Source organism: Oncorhynchus mykiss, chromosome 26 (assembly GCF_057628025.1).
Source record: "Oncorhynchus mykiss isolate SJ-2025 chromosome 26, ASM5762802v1, whole genome shotgun sequence".
Taxonomy (NCBI): Eukaryota; Metazoa; Chordata; class Actinopteri; order Salmoniformes; family Salmonidae; genus Oncorhynchus; species Oncorhynchus mykiss.
The window spans coordinates 6,435,614-6,454,063 of NC_143047.1; the positions used below are offsets into that span (position 1 = coordinate 6,435,614).

At 41.5% G+C, this 18,450-nt stretch overlaps 1 protein-coding gene across 3 annotated transcripts in view; it reads left to right on the plus strand.

The window, feature by feature from the left end:
- Positions 1–17,083, plus strand: part of LOC110506282 (xylosyl- and glucuronyltransferase LARGE2s) — a 100,524-nt gene extending 83,441 nt beyond the window's left edge. For all 3 annotated transcript variants that reach the window (XM_021585734.3, XM_090221749.1, XM_021585736.3), the window contains 5 exons: positions 9,196–9,359; positions 9,629–9,907; positions 10,182–10,328; positions 12,473–12,668; positions 13,277–17,083. In XM_021585734.3, the coding sequence (XP_021441409.2) occupies positions 9,196–9,359; positions 9,629–9,907; positions 10,182–10,328; positions 12,473–12,668; positions 13,277–13,474 (984 nt within the window). In that variant the 3' untranslated portion in view covers positions 13,475–17,083. The remainder of the gene's footprint in view (positions 1–9,195; positions 9,360–9,628; positions 9,908–10,181; positions 10,329–12,472; positions 12,669–13,276) is intronic.
- Positions 17,084–18,450: the final 1,367 nt, after the last annotated feature.

The following is an 18,450-nucleotide window of genomic DNA, read 5'->3' on the forward strand; positions in this document are numbered from 1 at the left end:
GTCTCATCGTTGTCAATGATCAGGCCTACCACTGTTGTGTCGTCAGCAAGCTTAATGATGGTGTTGGAGTCGTGCCTGGCCGTGCAGTCATGAGTGAACAGGGAGTACAGGAGGGGACTGAGCACGCACCCCTGAGGGGGCCGCCGTGTTGAGGATCAGCATGGTGGATGTGTTGTTACTTACCCTTACCACTTGGGGGCGGCCTGTCAGGAAGTCCAGGATCCAGTTGCAGAGGGAGGTGTTTAGTCCCAGTGTCCTTAGCTTAGTGATGAGCTTTGAGGGCACTATGGTGTTGAACGCTGAGCTGTAGTCAATTAATTGCATTCTCACATAGGTGTTCCTTTTGTCCAGGTGGGAAAGGGCAGTATGGATCTGTTGGGGCAGAATGCAAATGGGAGTGGGATAATGGTGTTGATGTGAGCCATGACCTGTCTTTCAAAGCATTATCTACAGACGTGAGTGCTATGGGTCGGTAGTCATTTAGGCAGGTTACCTTAGTGTTCTTGGGCGCAGGGACTATGGTGGTCTACTTGAAACATGTTGGTATTACAGACTCTGACAGGGAGAGTTTGAAAATGTCAGTGAAGACACTTGCCAGTTGGTCATGCTCGGAGTACACGTCCTGGTAATCCATCTGGCCCTGCGGCCTTGTGAATGTTGACCTGTTTAACCTCTCTGGGATATGTAGGACGCTAGCGTCCCACCTGGCCAAAAGCCAGAGAAAATGCAGAGCGCCAAGATCAAATATATTACTATAAAATATCAAACTTTCATGAAATCACACATGTAAGATACCAAATTAAAGCTACACAGCGAAAGCAAACGATGCTATTATCTGAGAGTAGCACCTCCATAAACAAAGAGAGAAAACATATTTCAACCCTGCAGGCGCGACACAAAACGCAGATATAAAAATATAAATCATGCCTTACCTTTGACGAGCTTCTTCTGTTGGCACTCCAATATGTCCCATAAGCATCACAAATGGTATTTTTGTTCGATTAATTCCGTCGATATATATCCAAAATGTCCATTTATTTGGCGCTTTGATCCAGAAAAACACCAGTTCCAACTTGCGCAACGTGACTACAAAATATCTCAAAAGTTAACTGTAAACTTTGCCAAAACATTTCAAACTACTTTTGTAATACAACTTTAGGTATTTTGTAAAGTAAATAATCAATCAAATTGAAGACGGGATGATCTGTGTTCAATACAGGAAGAAAACAAATTGACGCTACCTTTCTGGTCATGCGCCTCTATCTAACAGTACCCTTGAAGTGACCCTCGTTTTGAACAGGACTGCTTCTTCATTACACAAAGGAAAAACCTCAACCAATTTCTAAAGACTGGTGACATCCAGTGGAAGCGGTAGGAACTGCAAGAAGATCCCTTAGAAATCTGGATTCCCAATGAAAGGCCATTGAATAGAGAGTGACTTAAAAAAAAAATCTGAATGGTTTTTCCTCTGGGTTTCGCCTGCTACATAAGTTCTGTAATACTCACTCACAGACATGATTCAAACCGTTTTAGAAACTTCAGAGTGTTTTCTATCCAAATCTACTAATAATATGCATATCTTATCTTCTGGGGATGAGTAGCAGGCAGTTGAATTTGGGCATGCATTTCATCCGGACGTGAAAATACTGCCCCGTCACCAAGAAGTTAAAGGTCTTACTCACATCGGCTGCGGAGAGTGTGATCACACAGTCATCCGGAACAGCTGATGCTCTCATGCATGTTTCAGTGTTGCTTGCCTCGAAGCGAGCATAGAAGTTATTTAGCTCATCTGGTAGGCTCGTTTCACTGGGCTGCTCTCGGCTGTGCTTCCCTTTGTAGTCTGTAATAGTTTGCAAGCCCTGCCACATCCGACGAGCATTGGAGCAAGTGTACTATGATTCGAACTTAGTCCTGTATTGATGCTTTACCTGTTTGATGGTTCGTCGAAGGGCATAGCGGGATTTCTTATAAGCTTCCGGGTTAGAGTCCCGCTACTTGAAAGCGGTAACTCTACCGTTTAGCTCAGTGCTAATGTTACCTGTAATCCATGACTTCTGTTTGGGTTGTGTATGTACAGTCACTGTGGGGACGACTTCCTCAATTCACTTCTTGATAAAGCAAGTGACTGATGTGGTGTACTGCTCAATGCCATCTGAATAATCACGGAACATGTTCCAGTCTGTGCTAGCAAAACAGTCCTGTAGTTTAGCGTCTGCTTCATCTGACCACTTTTTTATTGACCGAGTCACTGGTGCTTCCTGCTTTACTATTTGCTTGTAAGCAGGAATCAGGAGGATGGAATTATGGTCAGATTTTCCAAATGGAGGGCGAGGGAGGGCTTTGTATGCGTCTCTGTGTGTGTAAAATGCCATTGAAGCCGGTGTTTGGAGGGTATATTGGCATGGGTGTTGCGGCATTGGTGTTGCGTGTCATCCTCCAAACACCGGCTTCGAGGGCATTAGCACTTTTAAACAGGTTACTAACATATTAAAATAATTATTGACATGTTTTTTTTTTTTTTAAGCAGAGACACAGAGCTACAAAATGGTATATTAAACATTGGACTTTTAAGTTGATAAATTTGTAACCTCACTTTTGAGAAAATGGCCAATGTTTTGGTACCTACTGGCGAGCTCTTCTTTGTCTACAACCATTCAGCATCGATGACACACTCTTAAGCTTTAGCCCCACCCATCTCTTTAAGAGTTGATCCAAGCGTTCTGTCCTAACAACAACAGTCAAGCACCCAATCTAACAGCTACTTCCAACCACAAATGAGAGAACAGCTCATTGACCATTTTACTCTGGTTAGGCTGTTTATATGTTGGTGACTGCAACTGTGCTGCTTGCAACAATTTACAACAATTTACAATGTTTACTGACACTGACCATATTCAACGGTTGTTGAGTGTTCGTAAATTCGTCAGTTATTCTGCACTCTGGCACACTCAGACGAGAGTGCTCTGAAATCGGATTAGATAGCCAGAGCAAATTTACCAGCTAAGTCTATCAACAGTTGTTGCAGTGACATTCTTTTGTTAAGACATGTAGTTAGCTAAACAATGAACCATAATCCCAACTCATGACATTACTACCCTGCATGAATCTGCAGGTAGCTAACCAACCAGGTCCAACGCTAGCTACTGTAGCTAACATTAGGCTATAACTAGTAAAGTAAATGCCTTTGAGAAGTTAATAATAAGATCATACACGTAACAGTAGCTAGTGAGCCAGCCAGCGAACATTACAATTTAATTTGAAATGAAAACGACTTTGTCAAAATTAAAAACGTGTAATATCTGAAAATGTGGCTAGCTAGACTATCTACTCCGTATACATCATGGATGGATGCCTCTCCCTGTCACGGATGCCATGGTTGCCCTTCGTTTGAAGATGTAATCCAGAGACATGTGTTTTCTCCATCTCCTTAGCTATCATACTCTAATTCCACTGATTTCAAATCTCAGTCCTCCAGAAAGTGGAAAGCAACACTTATGCAGTTCTACTATGTGATACATTAAAAAAAGCTGTGTTTGACAGGATTACCTACACATACTGACCAGCTCAAATAGATAGAAGAGTGCTATATGGCAGACCAATCCGAACTCATCTTTCGGCATATCCAGCCCACTCGTTATCTCAGCCAATCATGGCTAGCGGGAATGTTGCTCGCTATACAATACAATTGTATTCATATTTACAGATGGCATACAAGTCTGTTAATAACGCACATGAAAGTTCATGTTCCAACGCATTTTGATTAAAAAAGTTTACATTCAATTGGCTCTCCTGTGAAATAGTGACCCGCGACATTCACCTAGTTTCCTGAAACGATTCTCATATTTCCATAAAAAACGTTATTTTGGGCCTCCCGGGTGGCGCAGTGGTTAAGGGCGCTGCACTGCAGTGACTCTGGGTTCGCGCCCAGGCTCTGTCGCAACCGGCCGCGACCGGGAGGTCCGTTGGGCGACGCACAATTAGCCTAGCGTCGTCCGGGTTAGGGAGGGCTTGGCCGGTAGGGATATCCTTGTCTCATCGCGCACCAGCGACTCCTGTGGCGGGCCGGGCGTAGTGCGCGCTAACAAGGTCACCAGGTTTCCTCCGACACATTGGTGCGGCTGGCTTCCGGGTTGGATGCACGCTGTGTTAAGAAGCAGTGCGGCTTGGTTGGGTGTGTTTCGGAGGACGCATGGCTTTCGACCTTTGTCTCTCCCGAGCCCGTACGGGAGTTGTAGCGATGAGACAAGATAGTAACTACTAACAATTGGATGCCACGAAATTGGGGAAAAGGAAAAATCAACAAAAGGAAAAATAATGACACAAATTCTAATTTGGGTTGGTTTATGGAGTTGTGAAATAAGCCGTGTCCTTGTCTTCTACAAAGGATAGGAAAGGTTGTCAGATATTATAAAAAGTAATTGCAGATCCCCTAACGGAGTAGCGTATTTTCCCTAGCTCGAGATGTTGCATAACTTCCTTTATCCAATGGTTAAAAGTAGGATCCTTCCACTTAAATCGTATAAGACGTCTAGCTAGAAGAATAGTAAATGCCAGCATGTAAATTCCAAGAACTGTTTAGAGAGGCCTCCTGTGGTGACAATCCAAATAATGCAATGAAGGCAGAAGGCTCTGTAGGTCTCCCCAGTATCTTAGAAAACGTCTCAAAAAATTGATATCCAGAAATCTGTCAATTTCGGGCATGTCCAAAATGTGTAATAGAAAAGAAAGGAGCCTGCTTACATCGGTCACGAGTGGGATCTATTTCTGGTCTAATCTTGCCTTTGACCAATGCAGCCGATTAACTATTTTAAATTGAATTACAACATGTCTTAGACATATAGATGAAGAATGTATTCTCTGAAGCATATTCTGCCACGTTTCATCTGTAAATTGTTCACCTAAATCCTCTTCCCATTGGTTCTTAAGGTTCTTAATAAGAGAGTACAGGGAATCCAGATTGTGCGAGTTTAACCTGTTATGGCTGCAATCCCCCTATCGGGATAAGTGGCATCAACAACCGCTGAATAGCAGAGCGCTACATACAGTGTACAATAAATATTACTATAAATATTTATATTCATGAAATCACAAGTGCAATATAGGAAAACACAGCTTAGCCTTTTGTTAATCCACCTGTCGTGTCAGATTTTGAAATTATGCTTTACAGCGAAAGCAATCCAAGCGTTTGTGTAAGTTTATCGATCGCACAATAAAACATTAAGTACACTTAGAAAATCAGAAAAGCAATCAAATTAATCGTTTACCTTTGATGATCTTCGGATGTTTTCAATCACGAGACTTCCAGTTACACAACAAATGTTCCGTTTGTTCCGTAAAGATGATTTTTATATCCAAAATACCTCTGTTTGTTTGTCGCGTTATGTTCAGAAATCCACAGGAAAGAGCGCTCACGACAACGCAGACAAATTCCAAATAGTTTCCATAATATCCACATAAAACATGTCAAACCTTTTTTATAATCAATCCTCAGGTGTTTTTAAAATATATAATCGATAATATATCAACCGCAAATGTCTTTCACAGTAGGAGAGGGGAAAACAATGGCTGTCCAAATTCTGTTTCGTAAGCAAAACTCATGTGACCACTTGACGCAATGTTATCGTTCTGGCTCATTTGTCAAAATAAAAGCCTGAAACTATGTCTGAAGACTGTTGACACCTTGAGGAAGCGATAGGAAAAGGAATCTTGTTCATATCCCTTCAAATCCAGCAAAGCGAGGCTATGGAACATGAAGTTTTCAAAATAGGAGCCACTTCCTGTTTTGATTTTCCTCAGGGTTTCGCCTGCAATATCAGTATATATACTCTCAGACAATATTTTGACAGTTTTAGAAACTTTAGAGTGTTTTCTATCCAATACTAATAATAATATGCATATATTAGCAACTGAGACTGAGGAGCTGGCCGTTTACAATGGGCACCTTTTCATCCAAGCTACTCAATACTGCCCCTGCGGCCATGAAGTTAATAATGTATAGATCAAGATTATGCCCCCTTTGATATAAGGGTTCACTTTAAAAAGAGAATATAGAAAGGAGGTAGATGGGCGTGATGGGAAGTTACTGGAGTATGAAGATACAAAACTACGCAATTGCAGGTATCTAATGAAATGGGATCCAGGAATTAAACTTTTGTACTAACTTTTCCAAAGATGAAAAATCCTTACCAATGTACAAGTCGTTCAGTGAGGAGATCCCTTTTCCAGACCAGAAATGAAACGCACGGTCTAATACTGATGGAGAGAATGTATGGTTCTTTAATAATGGGGCAGAAGTTGAAAGTTCACCGAGATCAAACGATTGCCTGAACTGTTTCCAGATTTCTAGAGAATGTTTCACACTAGTGTTTTTAGTGTATTTGGAAACAGGCTCAGCTAATGCAAGTCTTGAGAAAAGTAAGGCAGCTAAGGAGGTGGGGCCACAGGATGAGATCTCCAAGGTCAACCATTTCGGACCTGTAACATCTGGGGTATCTGTCATCCAATATAGAATTATTCATATATTAGCTGACCAGTAATAATATTGAAAGTTCGGAAGTGCTAGACCAACATGGGGACGAGATCTCTGCAATATGCTCTTACGTATCCGAGGGTTTTTCTTGTTCCAGATGAAAGCATATATCAGTGTATCTATGGAGATTAAAAAATATATATATACACTGCTAAAAAAAATAGGGAACACTAAAATAACACATCTGAATGAATGAAATATTCTTATTCTTATTCTTATTCTTATTCTTATTCTTATTCTTTTTGTGAAGAATCAACAACAAGTGGGACACAATCATGAAGTGGAACGACATTTATTGGATATTTCAAACTTTTTTAACAAATCAAAAACTGAAAAATTGGGCGTCCAAAATTATTCAGCCCCTTTACTTTCAGTGCAGCAAACTCTCTCCAGAAGTTCAGTGAGGATCTCTGAATGATCCAATGTTGACCTAAATGACTAATGATGATAAATACAATCCACCTGTGTGTAATCAAGTCTCCGTATAAATGCACCTGCACTGTGATAGTCTCAGAGGTCCGTCAAAACCGCAGAGAGCATCATGAAGAACAAGGAACACACCAGGCAGGTCCGAGATACTGTTGTGAAGAAGTTTAAAGCCGGATTTGGATACAAAAAGATTTCCCAAGCTTTAAACATACCAAGGAGCACTGTGCAAGCGATAATATTGAAATGGAAGGAGTATCAGACCACTGCAAATCTACCAAGACCTGGCCATCTCTCTAAACTTTCAACTCATACAAGGAGAAGATTGATCAGAGATGCAGCCAAGAGGCCCATGATCACTCTGGATGAACTGCAGAGATCTACAGCTGAGGTGGGAGACCCTGTCCATGGACAACAATCAGTCGTATATTGCACAAATCTGGCCTTTATGGAAGAGTGGCAAGAAGAAAGCCATTTCTTAAAGATATCCATAAAAAGTGTCGTTTAAAGTTTGCCACAAGCCACCTGGGAGACACACCAAACATGTGGAAGAAGGTGCTCTGGTCAGATGAAACCAAAATTGAACTTTTTGGCAACAATGCAAAACGTTATGTTTGGCGTAAAAGCAACACAGCTGAACACACCATCCCCACTGTCAAACATGGTGGTGGCAGCATCATGGTTTGGGCCTGCTTTTCTTCAGCAGGGACAGGGAAGATGGTTAAAATTGATGGGAAGATGGATGGAGCCAAATACAGGACCATTCTGGAAGAAAACCTGATGGAGTCTGCAAAAGACCTGAGACTGGGACGGAGATTTGTCTTCCAACAAGACAATGATCCAAAACATAAAGCAAAATCTACAATGGAATGGTTCAAAAATAAACATATCCAGGTGTTAGAATGGCCAAGTCAAAGTCCAGACCTGAATCCAATCGAGAATCTGTGGAAAGAACTGAAAACTGCTGTTCACAAATGCTCTCCATCCAACCTCACTGAGCTCGAGCTGTTTTGCAAGGAGGAATGGGAAAAAATTTCAGTCCCTCTATGTGAAAAACTGATAGAGACATACCCCAAGCGACTTACAGCTGTAATCGCAGCAAAAGGTGGCGCTACAAAGTATTAACTTAAGGGGGCTGAATAATTTTGCACGCCCAATTTTTCAGTTTTTGATTTGTTAAAAAAGTTTGAAATATCCAATAAATGTCGTTCCACTTCATGATTGTGTCCCACTTGTTGTTGATTCTTCACAAAAAAATACAGTTTTATATCTTTATGTTTGAAGCCTGAAATGTGGCAAAAGGTCGCAAAGTTCAAGGGGGCCGAATACTTTCGCAAGGCACTGTATGTCTGTGTAGTCACTCTGAAGGGCACATAGCTAAAATAAGTTTGCATGGCAGAAAGATTAATAGGCACCAATTCAGTTTTTTGTAGATTAACTTTATAATGAGGTGCGATTTCACATGGCAAAGAAAATGTGCTCTTTCGTCAGGACACTATTGTTCAGAGGAGCTAGCCAACAACACAGCTAACACAATCACTTTAAACTGAAGCTGGAAAGACTGCAAACTTTGTTTTACCTTCTTTCTACTGACATTTCTTTGTATATACCCATAAAAATGATGCCAGCTGATTTATGATTTGGACTGGCTGAGAAACGCTGCCTGCCTGTCTGTCGCAGTCCCGACTCCCTAACGTCCATTACTATGGGACAGCTGGAGATAGAATTTGAATATTGAAACAATGTTAAAAATGTCGGAGAGAGACAGCAAGGTCTATACAAATCTCCGCTGTTGAAAACTAAATGTTAGTCTAAAAGAAATGTGAGATAATGTCCAGATGCTTTTATAGTGGAGATCAAGTTTATAAATTGCCTGGCTGGGCTGATGAGACAGTGGATTGCGCAGTCAGATGGAACTAGGTAAATAGGCATTTTAACGTCGTAGATTTAGCCGGTGGTAACTTGTGGAATAGACACTGGCTGGAATGCGGCTTTAACCAATCAGCATTCAGGATTTGCACCACCCATTGTATAACATTTAACAAACCACTCCCTAACACCTCAAGTAGGTTTTAACATTCACCATACCTTTATTCACTATACTATCATGGACATCCAGACAGAATACAACAGAGTGTGCAGGTGTGCCGCATGCACTCATGAAACCATGTTAGCCTATTAGAGGGAATATTTACAATCTGAACATGGGTTTTGACCTCCCTCTGTCCATCCCTCTCCAGTTACAAGGAGCTCTGGAGGAGCTGGATGAAGACGACCAGTGTTATGACTTCCGGCGGGAGCGAATCACAGTGCACCGCGTGCACCTCTACTTCCTGCAGTACGAGTACACGCCCACCGGGGACGACACGGACGTCACACTGGTCGCACAGCTCTCCATGGACAGGTGAACACTCACCTTATAGCTCTGAACCTACTGGCCTTTGGTTTACTAGTTATTGGAGATGTGAGCTTGAATTCATTATCACGTTATGGCTAATCAGGAGGGCACCTCTCCACAAATACGATTTGTATTTTGCTTATTTCTCTACTTCTTCCTCTTCCCCCTCCTCCATCTTTTCTTCTCTACTTCCACCACTGCTTTTACTATCATTATACATGCTTGTGATACTATACTACTCTGTTTGTAATTTATGTCATCTCTATTTCTCTCAGGTTACAGATGCTGGAGGCCATATGTAAGCACTGGGAAGGCCCTATCAGCCTGGCCTTGTACATGTCAGACGCCGAGGCCCAACAGTTCCTGCGTTACGCCCAGGCCTCCGAGGTGCTGAAGAACCGTAAGAACGTGGGATACCATATCGTTTACAAGGAGGGACAGTTCTACCCTGTCAACCTGGTGAGAAATGTGGCCCTGAGGAACGCCAACACACCTTATGTGTTCCTGGCAGACGTGGACTTCCTGCCCATGTACGGCCTCTATGATTACCTCAGGTGAGTCGTAGTTCTTCCCAAAGATGTTCCATCATAAACATAGACAGAACACTGGCTGGGATTTTTTATTTATTTTTGTCATTTAGCAGCCATTTTAATCCAAAGAAATGTACAGACAACATATGTATGATGTTCATATATGGCCCATGTGGGAGTCGAGCCCACAGCTAAGGTGTTGCCAGCAATGCATTCCTACCAACTAGTGGCAGCTGTGGCTCTAGCTGATGAAGAGTATTCATTGTAAATGAATGGTTTCTCTATCGTACCCCCACAGAAAGTCAGTGGTCCAGTTAGACATGGCCAACACTAAGAAGGCTCTGGTGGTACCAGCCTTTGAGACTCTGCGCTACCGCCTATCCTTTCCCAAATCCAAAGCCGAGCTGCTCTCCATGCTGGACATGGGGACCCTCTACACCTTCAGGTACACCAGCACTAACAGCTCACCCCATTGGTCAATCTGGCTTGTAGATCAGGAGGTTTGAATGGCCCTTCTGAAATAGACCCAGATGACATAACTTGGAACAGCCATCCTGATGTTGATACTATGTTTGTTACATTGATACATTGAAGTAATTTGATAATATATACGGTACCAGTCAAAGGTTTGGACACACCTACTCATTTAAGGGTTTTTCTTTATTTGTAATATTTTCTGCATTGTAGAATAATAGCGAGGACATCAAAACTATGAAATAACACATGGCATACTGTAGTAACCAATTTTTTGGGGATTTGTTAAACAAATCAAAATATATTTTATTTTTGAGATTCTTCAAAGCAGCCACCCTTTGCCTTGATTACATATTGGCACACTCTTGGCATTCTCTCAATCAGCTTCATGAGGTAGTCACTTGGAATGCTTTTCAATTAACTGGTGTGCCTTGTTAAAAGTTAATTTGTGGAATTTATTTCCTTCTTAATGCATTTCAGCCAATCAGTTGTGTTGTGACAAGGTTGGGGTGATATACAGAAGATTGCTCTATTTTGTAAAAGACCAAAGTCCATATTATGGCAAGAACAGCTCAAAAAAGCAAAGATAAATTTTACTTTAAGATATGAAGGTAGAAAGTACACTTTAGAAAATCCCTAGGTGTGTCCAAACTTTTGACTGGTACTGTATACAGTGCATTCGGAAAACATTCAAAACGCTTGACCTTTTACACATTTTGTTATGTTTACAGCCTTATTTAAAAAAATATATTTTAGTTTTTATAAATGTTTGAAAATGTATCAAAATAGCAAACAGAAATACCTTATTTACATGAGTATTCAGATCCTTTGCTATGAGACATCCTGTTTCCATTGAGTCCACCTGTTTTAAATTCAATTGATTGAACATGATTTGGAAAGGCACACACACACACCTGTCTATATAAGGTCCTACAGTAGACAGTGCATGTCAGAGCAAAAACCAAGCCATGAGGTCGAAGGAAGTGTCCGTAGAGCTCCAAGACAGTATTGTGTCCAGGCACAGACCTGGGGAAGTGTACCAAAACATTTCTGCAGCATTGAAGGTCTCCTCATTCTTAAATGGAAGAAGATTGGAACCCCTAACACTCTTCCTAGAGCTGGCCACCTGGCCAAACTGAGCAATCGGGTGAGAAGGGCATTGGTCAGGGAGGTGACCAAGTGCAATCTCTGTGGAGATTGGAGAACCTTCCAGAAGGACAACCATCTCTGCAGCACTCCACCATTCAGGCCTTTATGGTAGAGTGGCCAGACAGAAGCCACTCCTCAGTAAAAAGCCACTTGACAGCCCACTTGGAGTTTGCCAAAAGGCAACTAAAGGACTTTCAGACCATGAGGAACAAGATTATCTTGTCTGATGAAACCAAAATGTAACTCTTTGGCCTGAATATCAAGTATCACGTCTGGAGGAAACCTAGCACTATCCCTACGGTGAAGCATGGTAGTGGCAGGGACTAGGAGACAAGTCAGGGTGGAGGGAAATATAAACAGAGCAAAGTACAGAGAGATCCTTGATAAAAACCTGCTCCAGAGCACTTAGGACCTTAGACTGGGGCAAAGGTTCACCTTGCAACAGGACAACGACTAAGCACACAGCCAAGACAACGCAGGAGTCTCGGAATGTCCTTGAGTGGCCCAGCAAGAGCCCAGACTTGAACCCGATCTAACATCTCTGGAGAGATCTGAAAATTGCTGTGCAGCGATGCTCCCCATACAACCTGAAAGAGCTTGAGAGGATCTGCGGAGAACAATGGCAGATACTCCCCAAATACAGGTGTTCCAAGCTTGTAGCGTCATACCCAAGAAGACTCGATGCTATAATCGCTTCCAAAGGTGCTTCAACAAAGTACTGTTTAAAGGGTCTGATTACCTATGTAAATGACAAACATGTTTTTGCTTTGTCATTATGAGGTATTGTGTATAGATTGATGAAAAAAAACTAAAGATTTAATCCATTTTAGAATAAGTCTGTAACGTAACAAAATGTGGGGGAAAAGTCAAGGGGTCTGAATACTTTCCCAAATGCACTTAATGCAATCTTGTTCAAAACTATTATTAACACACCTGCACACTTCTCTTTCTCCTTGCCTTCCCCAGGTATCACGTTTGGACCAAGGGCCATGCTCCTACCAACTACGCCAAGTGGCGGACAGCCACCACGCCCTATAAGGTGGAGTGGGAGGCGGACTTTGAGCCCTATGTGGTGGTGAAGCGGGACTGCCCTGAGTATGACCAGCGCTTTGTGGGCTTTGGCTGGAACAAGGTCTCCCATATCATGGAGCTGGATGCACAGGTACAGTATGGAGGATAATGGTGGGGAGTTAAAATATAATATATTTATTTTCCTCCAGTACACATTATCACACCACAGTACATTTGCACACATTGGGTAGACCAAACAACCATAGCAGACAAGAGGGGCAGACAAAGAGATGTAGTTAAAGTCTGCATATGCTCATCTGTTTATGGCTTGTTGAGAAGAAAAATGTTTGTTAAAGTTATTGTTCACATTTTTTCCTCAGACTCTACTCCCAAATAATCTGCACATAATAACTCCTTTTAAATTTAATTCAAATCCTCAACTCATCTTTGGAATTCAGTTAAGGTTATGCTAATGATTAGAACAGATTTGATTCGCAGTAGACCCCTGTTATTAGGTTTAATGCTTTCACTAAGTCAGGAATAATAGCTATTGTAATGGCCCATAAATCAAAGTCGAGCCGTGACATTTCAGTGTTCAGCACCTCAGAGCAACGAACGTGACTTTGTTTCTCGAGTCTTAAATTATTCAGTCACAGCCGGGACTGCAGATGAGTATTAGCTACGTTGCCTGTTGTACATGGACCGTGTCCAATAAACAAATAAAATAAAACCCGTTTTCACCCCTTTCCCACCCCCCAGGAGTACGACCTGATGGTTCTGCCCAATGCGTTCATGATCCACATGCCACACGCACCCAGCTTCGACATCTCCAAGTTTCGATCCAGCCCGGGCTACCGCTACTGCCTGCAGACCCTGAAAGAAGAGTTCCACCAAGACCTGTCCCGGAAGTACGGCGCAGCCGCCCTCAAGTACCTCACTGCTCAGAGGAACATCTAAACCAGGACTCCCAAGGGCCACTGGGCTCCATATCTAGGGCCCCAATGGCCCCACTGGCCCCAATGCTCTTCCCTGGCAAGTCTGAAGGGGTTTGGGAATATTGGTAACTATCCTCCAATATCTCGACTAATCTTGGATATCAAGATGGAGCTTTAAAGTCTTGTAGAAATTTCTGGAGATGTGTTAAACTTTCTGGTGTGGTTTGGGCTGGGATGACCCACCCAACTATGCTAGAATGGATTATGGCCCAAACTGGAATAAAAATTTTAAAAAATGAACCAAACAGAACAGACATGACAGTTGTCGCAAGATGTTGGGCTCACTGGGAAGACGTTCCTCTGAGAGGGATGAGTGGTTGACTGCTTTAAGTCTGGGAGTAAGTGACGATTATCATGATTTGTTCTGACAATCAGGGCCTTTTCTGAGGAAAATACATTTCAAACCGATATGACCACATGGGATATCTGTACCTGGAACTCAAGGACAGGACATTTGGGAAACACATAACTGAAAGAAAGGGAAGTTGCATCTTCCCTGGTCTCTTCAAGGGGACGAATCGGAATCACGTTCGGAGTGACCAATCAAACTGGATAAACGTTTAAGCCTTATCATTTTCCATTATATTTAATAAGATATTTAATGATATCAGTATTTTTCTCAATGTAAATGATTAGCAATTAATAACAAACAAATATGGCATATATATGTTTTGATTATGATGTTGCATTATAATTACATTCTATATCCTTTCTCTATTTTTGGGCCCCCCTGAAAGGAAAGAGTATGTCCTTGTTTGAAAGCCTCTGAAGGCTTGAGCGGGGAGAATAGCCAGGCATCATGGTTAAACTGGACATTGTGTATGTGTGTGCACTCACTGACTAAATGAGCTGCTCACTAAGTCACCATGCTATGTCATACTACATTCTTATCACTCAGTCATATACTTTTCTCTTTCCTCTACATCATACTAATATCGTCATGCATCTAAATAATATATACATACAGTATCAGTCAAAAGTTTGGCCACACATACTCATTCAAGGGTTTTTCTTTATTTTGACTATATTCTACATAGTAGAAGAATAGTGAAGACGTTAAAACTAGGAACCAGCACATATGGAAACATGTAGTAACCCAAAAAGTGTTAAACAAATCAAAATATATTTGATATTTCAGATTCTTCAAAGTAGCCACACTTTGCCTTGATGACAGCTTTGCACACTCTTGGCATTCTCTCAACCAGCTTCATGAGGTAGTCACCTGGAATGCATGGAGGAAGGGGAATAATTTAGGTGTACCTAATTTGTGGAATAAATTTTCTTCTTAATGCGTTTGAGCCAATCAGTTGTGACAAGGTTGGGGTGGTATACAGAAGATAGCCCTATTTGGTAAAAGAAAAGTTCCATATTATGGAAAGAACAGCTTAAATAAGCAAAGAGAAACAACAGTCCACCATTACTTTAAGATATGAAGATCAGTCAATCGGGAATATGTCAAGAGGTTTGAAAGTTTCTTCAAGTGCAGTCACAACAAACATCAAGCGCTATGATGAAACGGCACTCATGAGGACCGCCACAGGAAAGGAAGACTCAGAGTTACCTCTGCTGCAGAGGATAAGTTCACTAGAGTTAACAGCTTCAGAAATTGCAGCCCAAATAAATGCTTCACAGAGTTCAAGTAATAAGACACATCTCAACATCAACTGTTCAGAGGAGACTGTGAATCAGGCCTTCATGGTTGAATTTCTTCAAAGAAACCATTACCAAAGGACACCAATTAGAACATGAGACTAGCTTAGACCAAGAAACACGAGCAAAGGACATTAGACGGGTGGAAATCTGTCCTTTGTTTTTTTTTTTTTTTCAACGCTGTGTCTTTGAGAAACAGAGTAGGTGAATGGATGATCTCTGCATATGTGGTTCCCATCGTGAAGCATGGAGGAGGAGGTGTGAGGGTGCTTTGCTGGTGACACTGTCGGTGATTTATTTAGAATTCAAGGCACATTTAACCAGCATGGCTACCACAGCATTTTATAGTGATACGCCATCCCATCTGGTTTGCGCTTTCATTTGTTTTGCAATAGGACAATGACCCAACACACATCCAGGTTGTGTAAGGGCTATTTGACCAAGAAGAAGAGTGATGGAGTGCTGCATCAGATGACCTGGCCTCCACAATCACCTGACCTCAACCCAATTGAGATGGTTTGGGATGAGTTGGACTGCAGAGTGAAGGAAAAGCAGCCAACAAGTGCTCAGCATATGTGGGAACTCCTTCAAGACTTTTGGAAAAGCATTCCATGTGAAGCCGGTTGAGAGAATGCCAAGTGTGCAAAGCTGTCATCAAGCCGAAGGGTGCCAACTTTGAAGAATCTAAAATCTATTTTGATTTGCTTAACAAATGATATGCTTTTTTTGTTGTTTACTTCATCATCTCACGTGTGTTATTTCATCGTTTTGATGTCTTCACTATCATTCTACAATGTAGAAAATAGTCAAATAAAGAAAAACCCTTGAATGAGTAGGTGTGTCCAATCTTTTGACTGGTACCGAATAGGTGTCAATATTAAGATTTTTGTTTTTCCTTCTTCATATATTTATCCCCTCTAAGCCAAATATGCACCCAACTTCAGTCAAAAATACAAGTCACCACTGATTGGGACCATCGCAAACAGACCCCCAAAAAATCAAAATAGCAACAACAAAAAAGCATCTCGCCAGAAATGCAATGGCTGAAAATAAACGGCCTGTTGTTGAATTGTTAACAATCACTACAGAAATGCCATGAGCGATTGGAGCATTACCAGTGCCATGTCGAGATGAGTAATACACTGTATGCTATGTGCCATCTACTGTAACAAACCTTGTCATCTACCAAACAAGCCGTTCTCCTTTTACGATGAACCTTTCCCCTTTTCTTTAAAACTTCATTTCTTTTTCTATTGACCCATTCCTTGTTTTTTTTTCCGTATACCACCAGGAAACCCACTTCTGTTCTCACAAACCATCCCTTCTTTCTCTAATCCCAACCCCTTCCTAAATCTCTATATGCTACTACTACTGTTTTGAACTCTATAGTACACATAATCCATGGGACAACCGGGCAGTAACAAATCAACCTTTCAACCCCAATGAACCTACCACTCCAAATGCCAAATAATAGGTAAACGCCTAAAGTCACGAGAAACGGCACAAGTGTTCAAGCCTATTTGCTACTGTAATGACTTTGTAATGACTGAATGGTTACATATAATGCCACTATGGGGTCGGCACATATAAGACAACTATGGGATGGGCACATACCCTGCATCGTTACTATGGGTTAGGTATATACACAGCTGCCATTGAATTGGCTACCAAGGAATGGATCAAGACACCACCTCTCCCTGCCACCTTCCATGCCTCCCACAACCCCTGTCGACTGTTCTGAGTGCAGTAAATGCTAGTGCCTTTGCTGTATTGTGTAACTGGATATTGATTGTACTGCTGTACGTTACCAATGGGGCCTGAGGATAGTCAGGCACTCTATTTATTATTGTCGACTCAAATCAATCATATTTTTCTATGTCGGGGACAAAGTGCTTTAAATAAATATGCCCTTTTTCAACCAGATTGTCTGAGGTTTGTCTCCATTGGAACATAAGTGGAACGGATTGAAGGATATGGTATCACGACTATAAGTGTGGAGTTATATACACATTATTTATTTTCAGAGTTAATTGGTTTTAAAACATCAAGGATTCTCCCCTCATTAATGTTTTTATATGGAGACATAATGTCTGCAATGACTTCATACACACACACACACACACACACACACACACACACACACACACACACACACACACACACACACACACACACACACACACACCAAGGAGGGAAAACAAAACAAATTGTAATTCTCCGTCAGCTGTTTGTTATCTTCTGTGACATTTATTACCAGCCTGAAAATTGAATTGTCTCTTGTAGATGTACTGCTTGTCTTAAGGAAATAATCGGCCGCCAGGCAGGCAGTTTTCTTTCACCAAAGAATAGAATAAAAATAGTTTAGCATTTCTTCATATCCACTTTCCCATCTCCGATATCTTCAGAAACAACTGTGGCATGATTATAGTAATCTATGAAAACAGTTGTGTGTCACTCCACTGCATAAGCAATAAAAAGTCTGATATTTTCACATTACAAAAGGTAGAATGGATCACCGAGATGATCTATTAATGGGCATTCACTCACAGAAGGCACAACTAATCTGCAAATCATCATCACCTAAGTATGACATGAATTGCTGAATACGGATCATTCAAAGATTAGTGGGAAAAAGTCAAATTCAAATGATATACTTACACTAAACATTTAAAAAACTTTGTAACAGGGGCCATTGTCGAACTAAAAGACTAGACATAATGCAATAAAGTATCTGTATTCTCCTTACGAGAACGAAAAAGGATAGAGCTGCAGTGTCGTTAATGGCCTTTTCAAGGAGCCACATCAGACAAGTCCTATCAAACCATTAGACTGATACATTAGGTATTCACAATTAAAAAATGACTTATCTTCAATGACATTTCTTGACCTTTGAATGATCCTGGTAGTGATAACCAGCTTAAAGACTTGTTTGACCTCTCAACATATACAGGGTCAAGTTGTTCTGAAGTTCTTCCAAGCCGATTGGAGGGAAGAGATGTAGGGCATCTTGAATGGATGCGATGCTTCTTTCAAATTGAATTAAACACTTTATGTAAACCCTCTTTGTATGGACAAATTTACACCACCCTCACTTTCTCCTTCCCTCCATCCGTCCCTCCTTTCCTTCCTCCCCCTCTCTTATCTGCTGGCTAATAATGGAGTAATTGCTGGATGTGGTCCTTTATGACGTTATGAATCATCTCGCCCACTGCACACATTAGACGGGCCTGACACAAGCACTCTTAATATAACAGGAGGTCACATAAGACCAACCACGTAGAGGCGTAC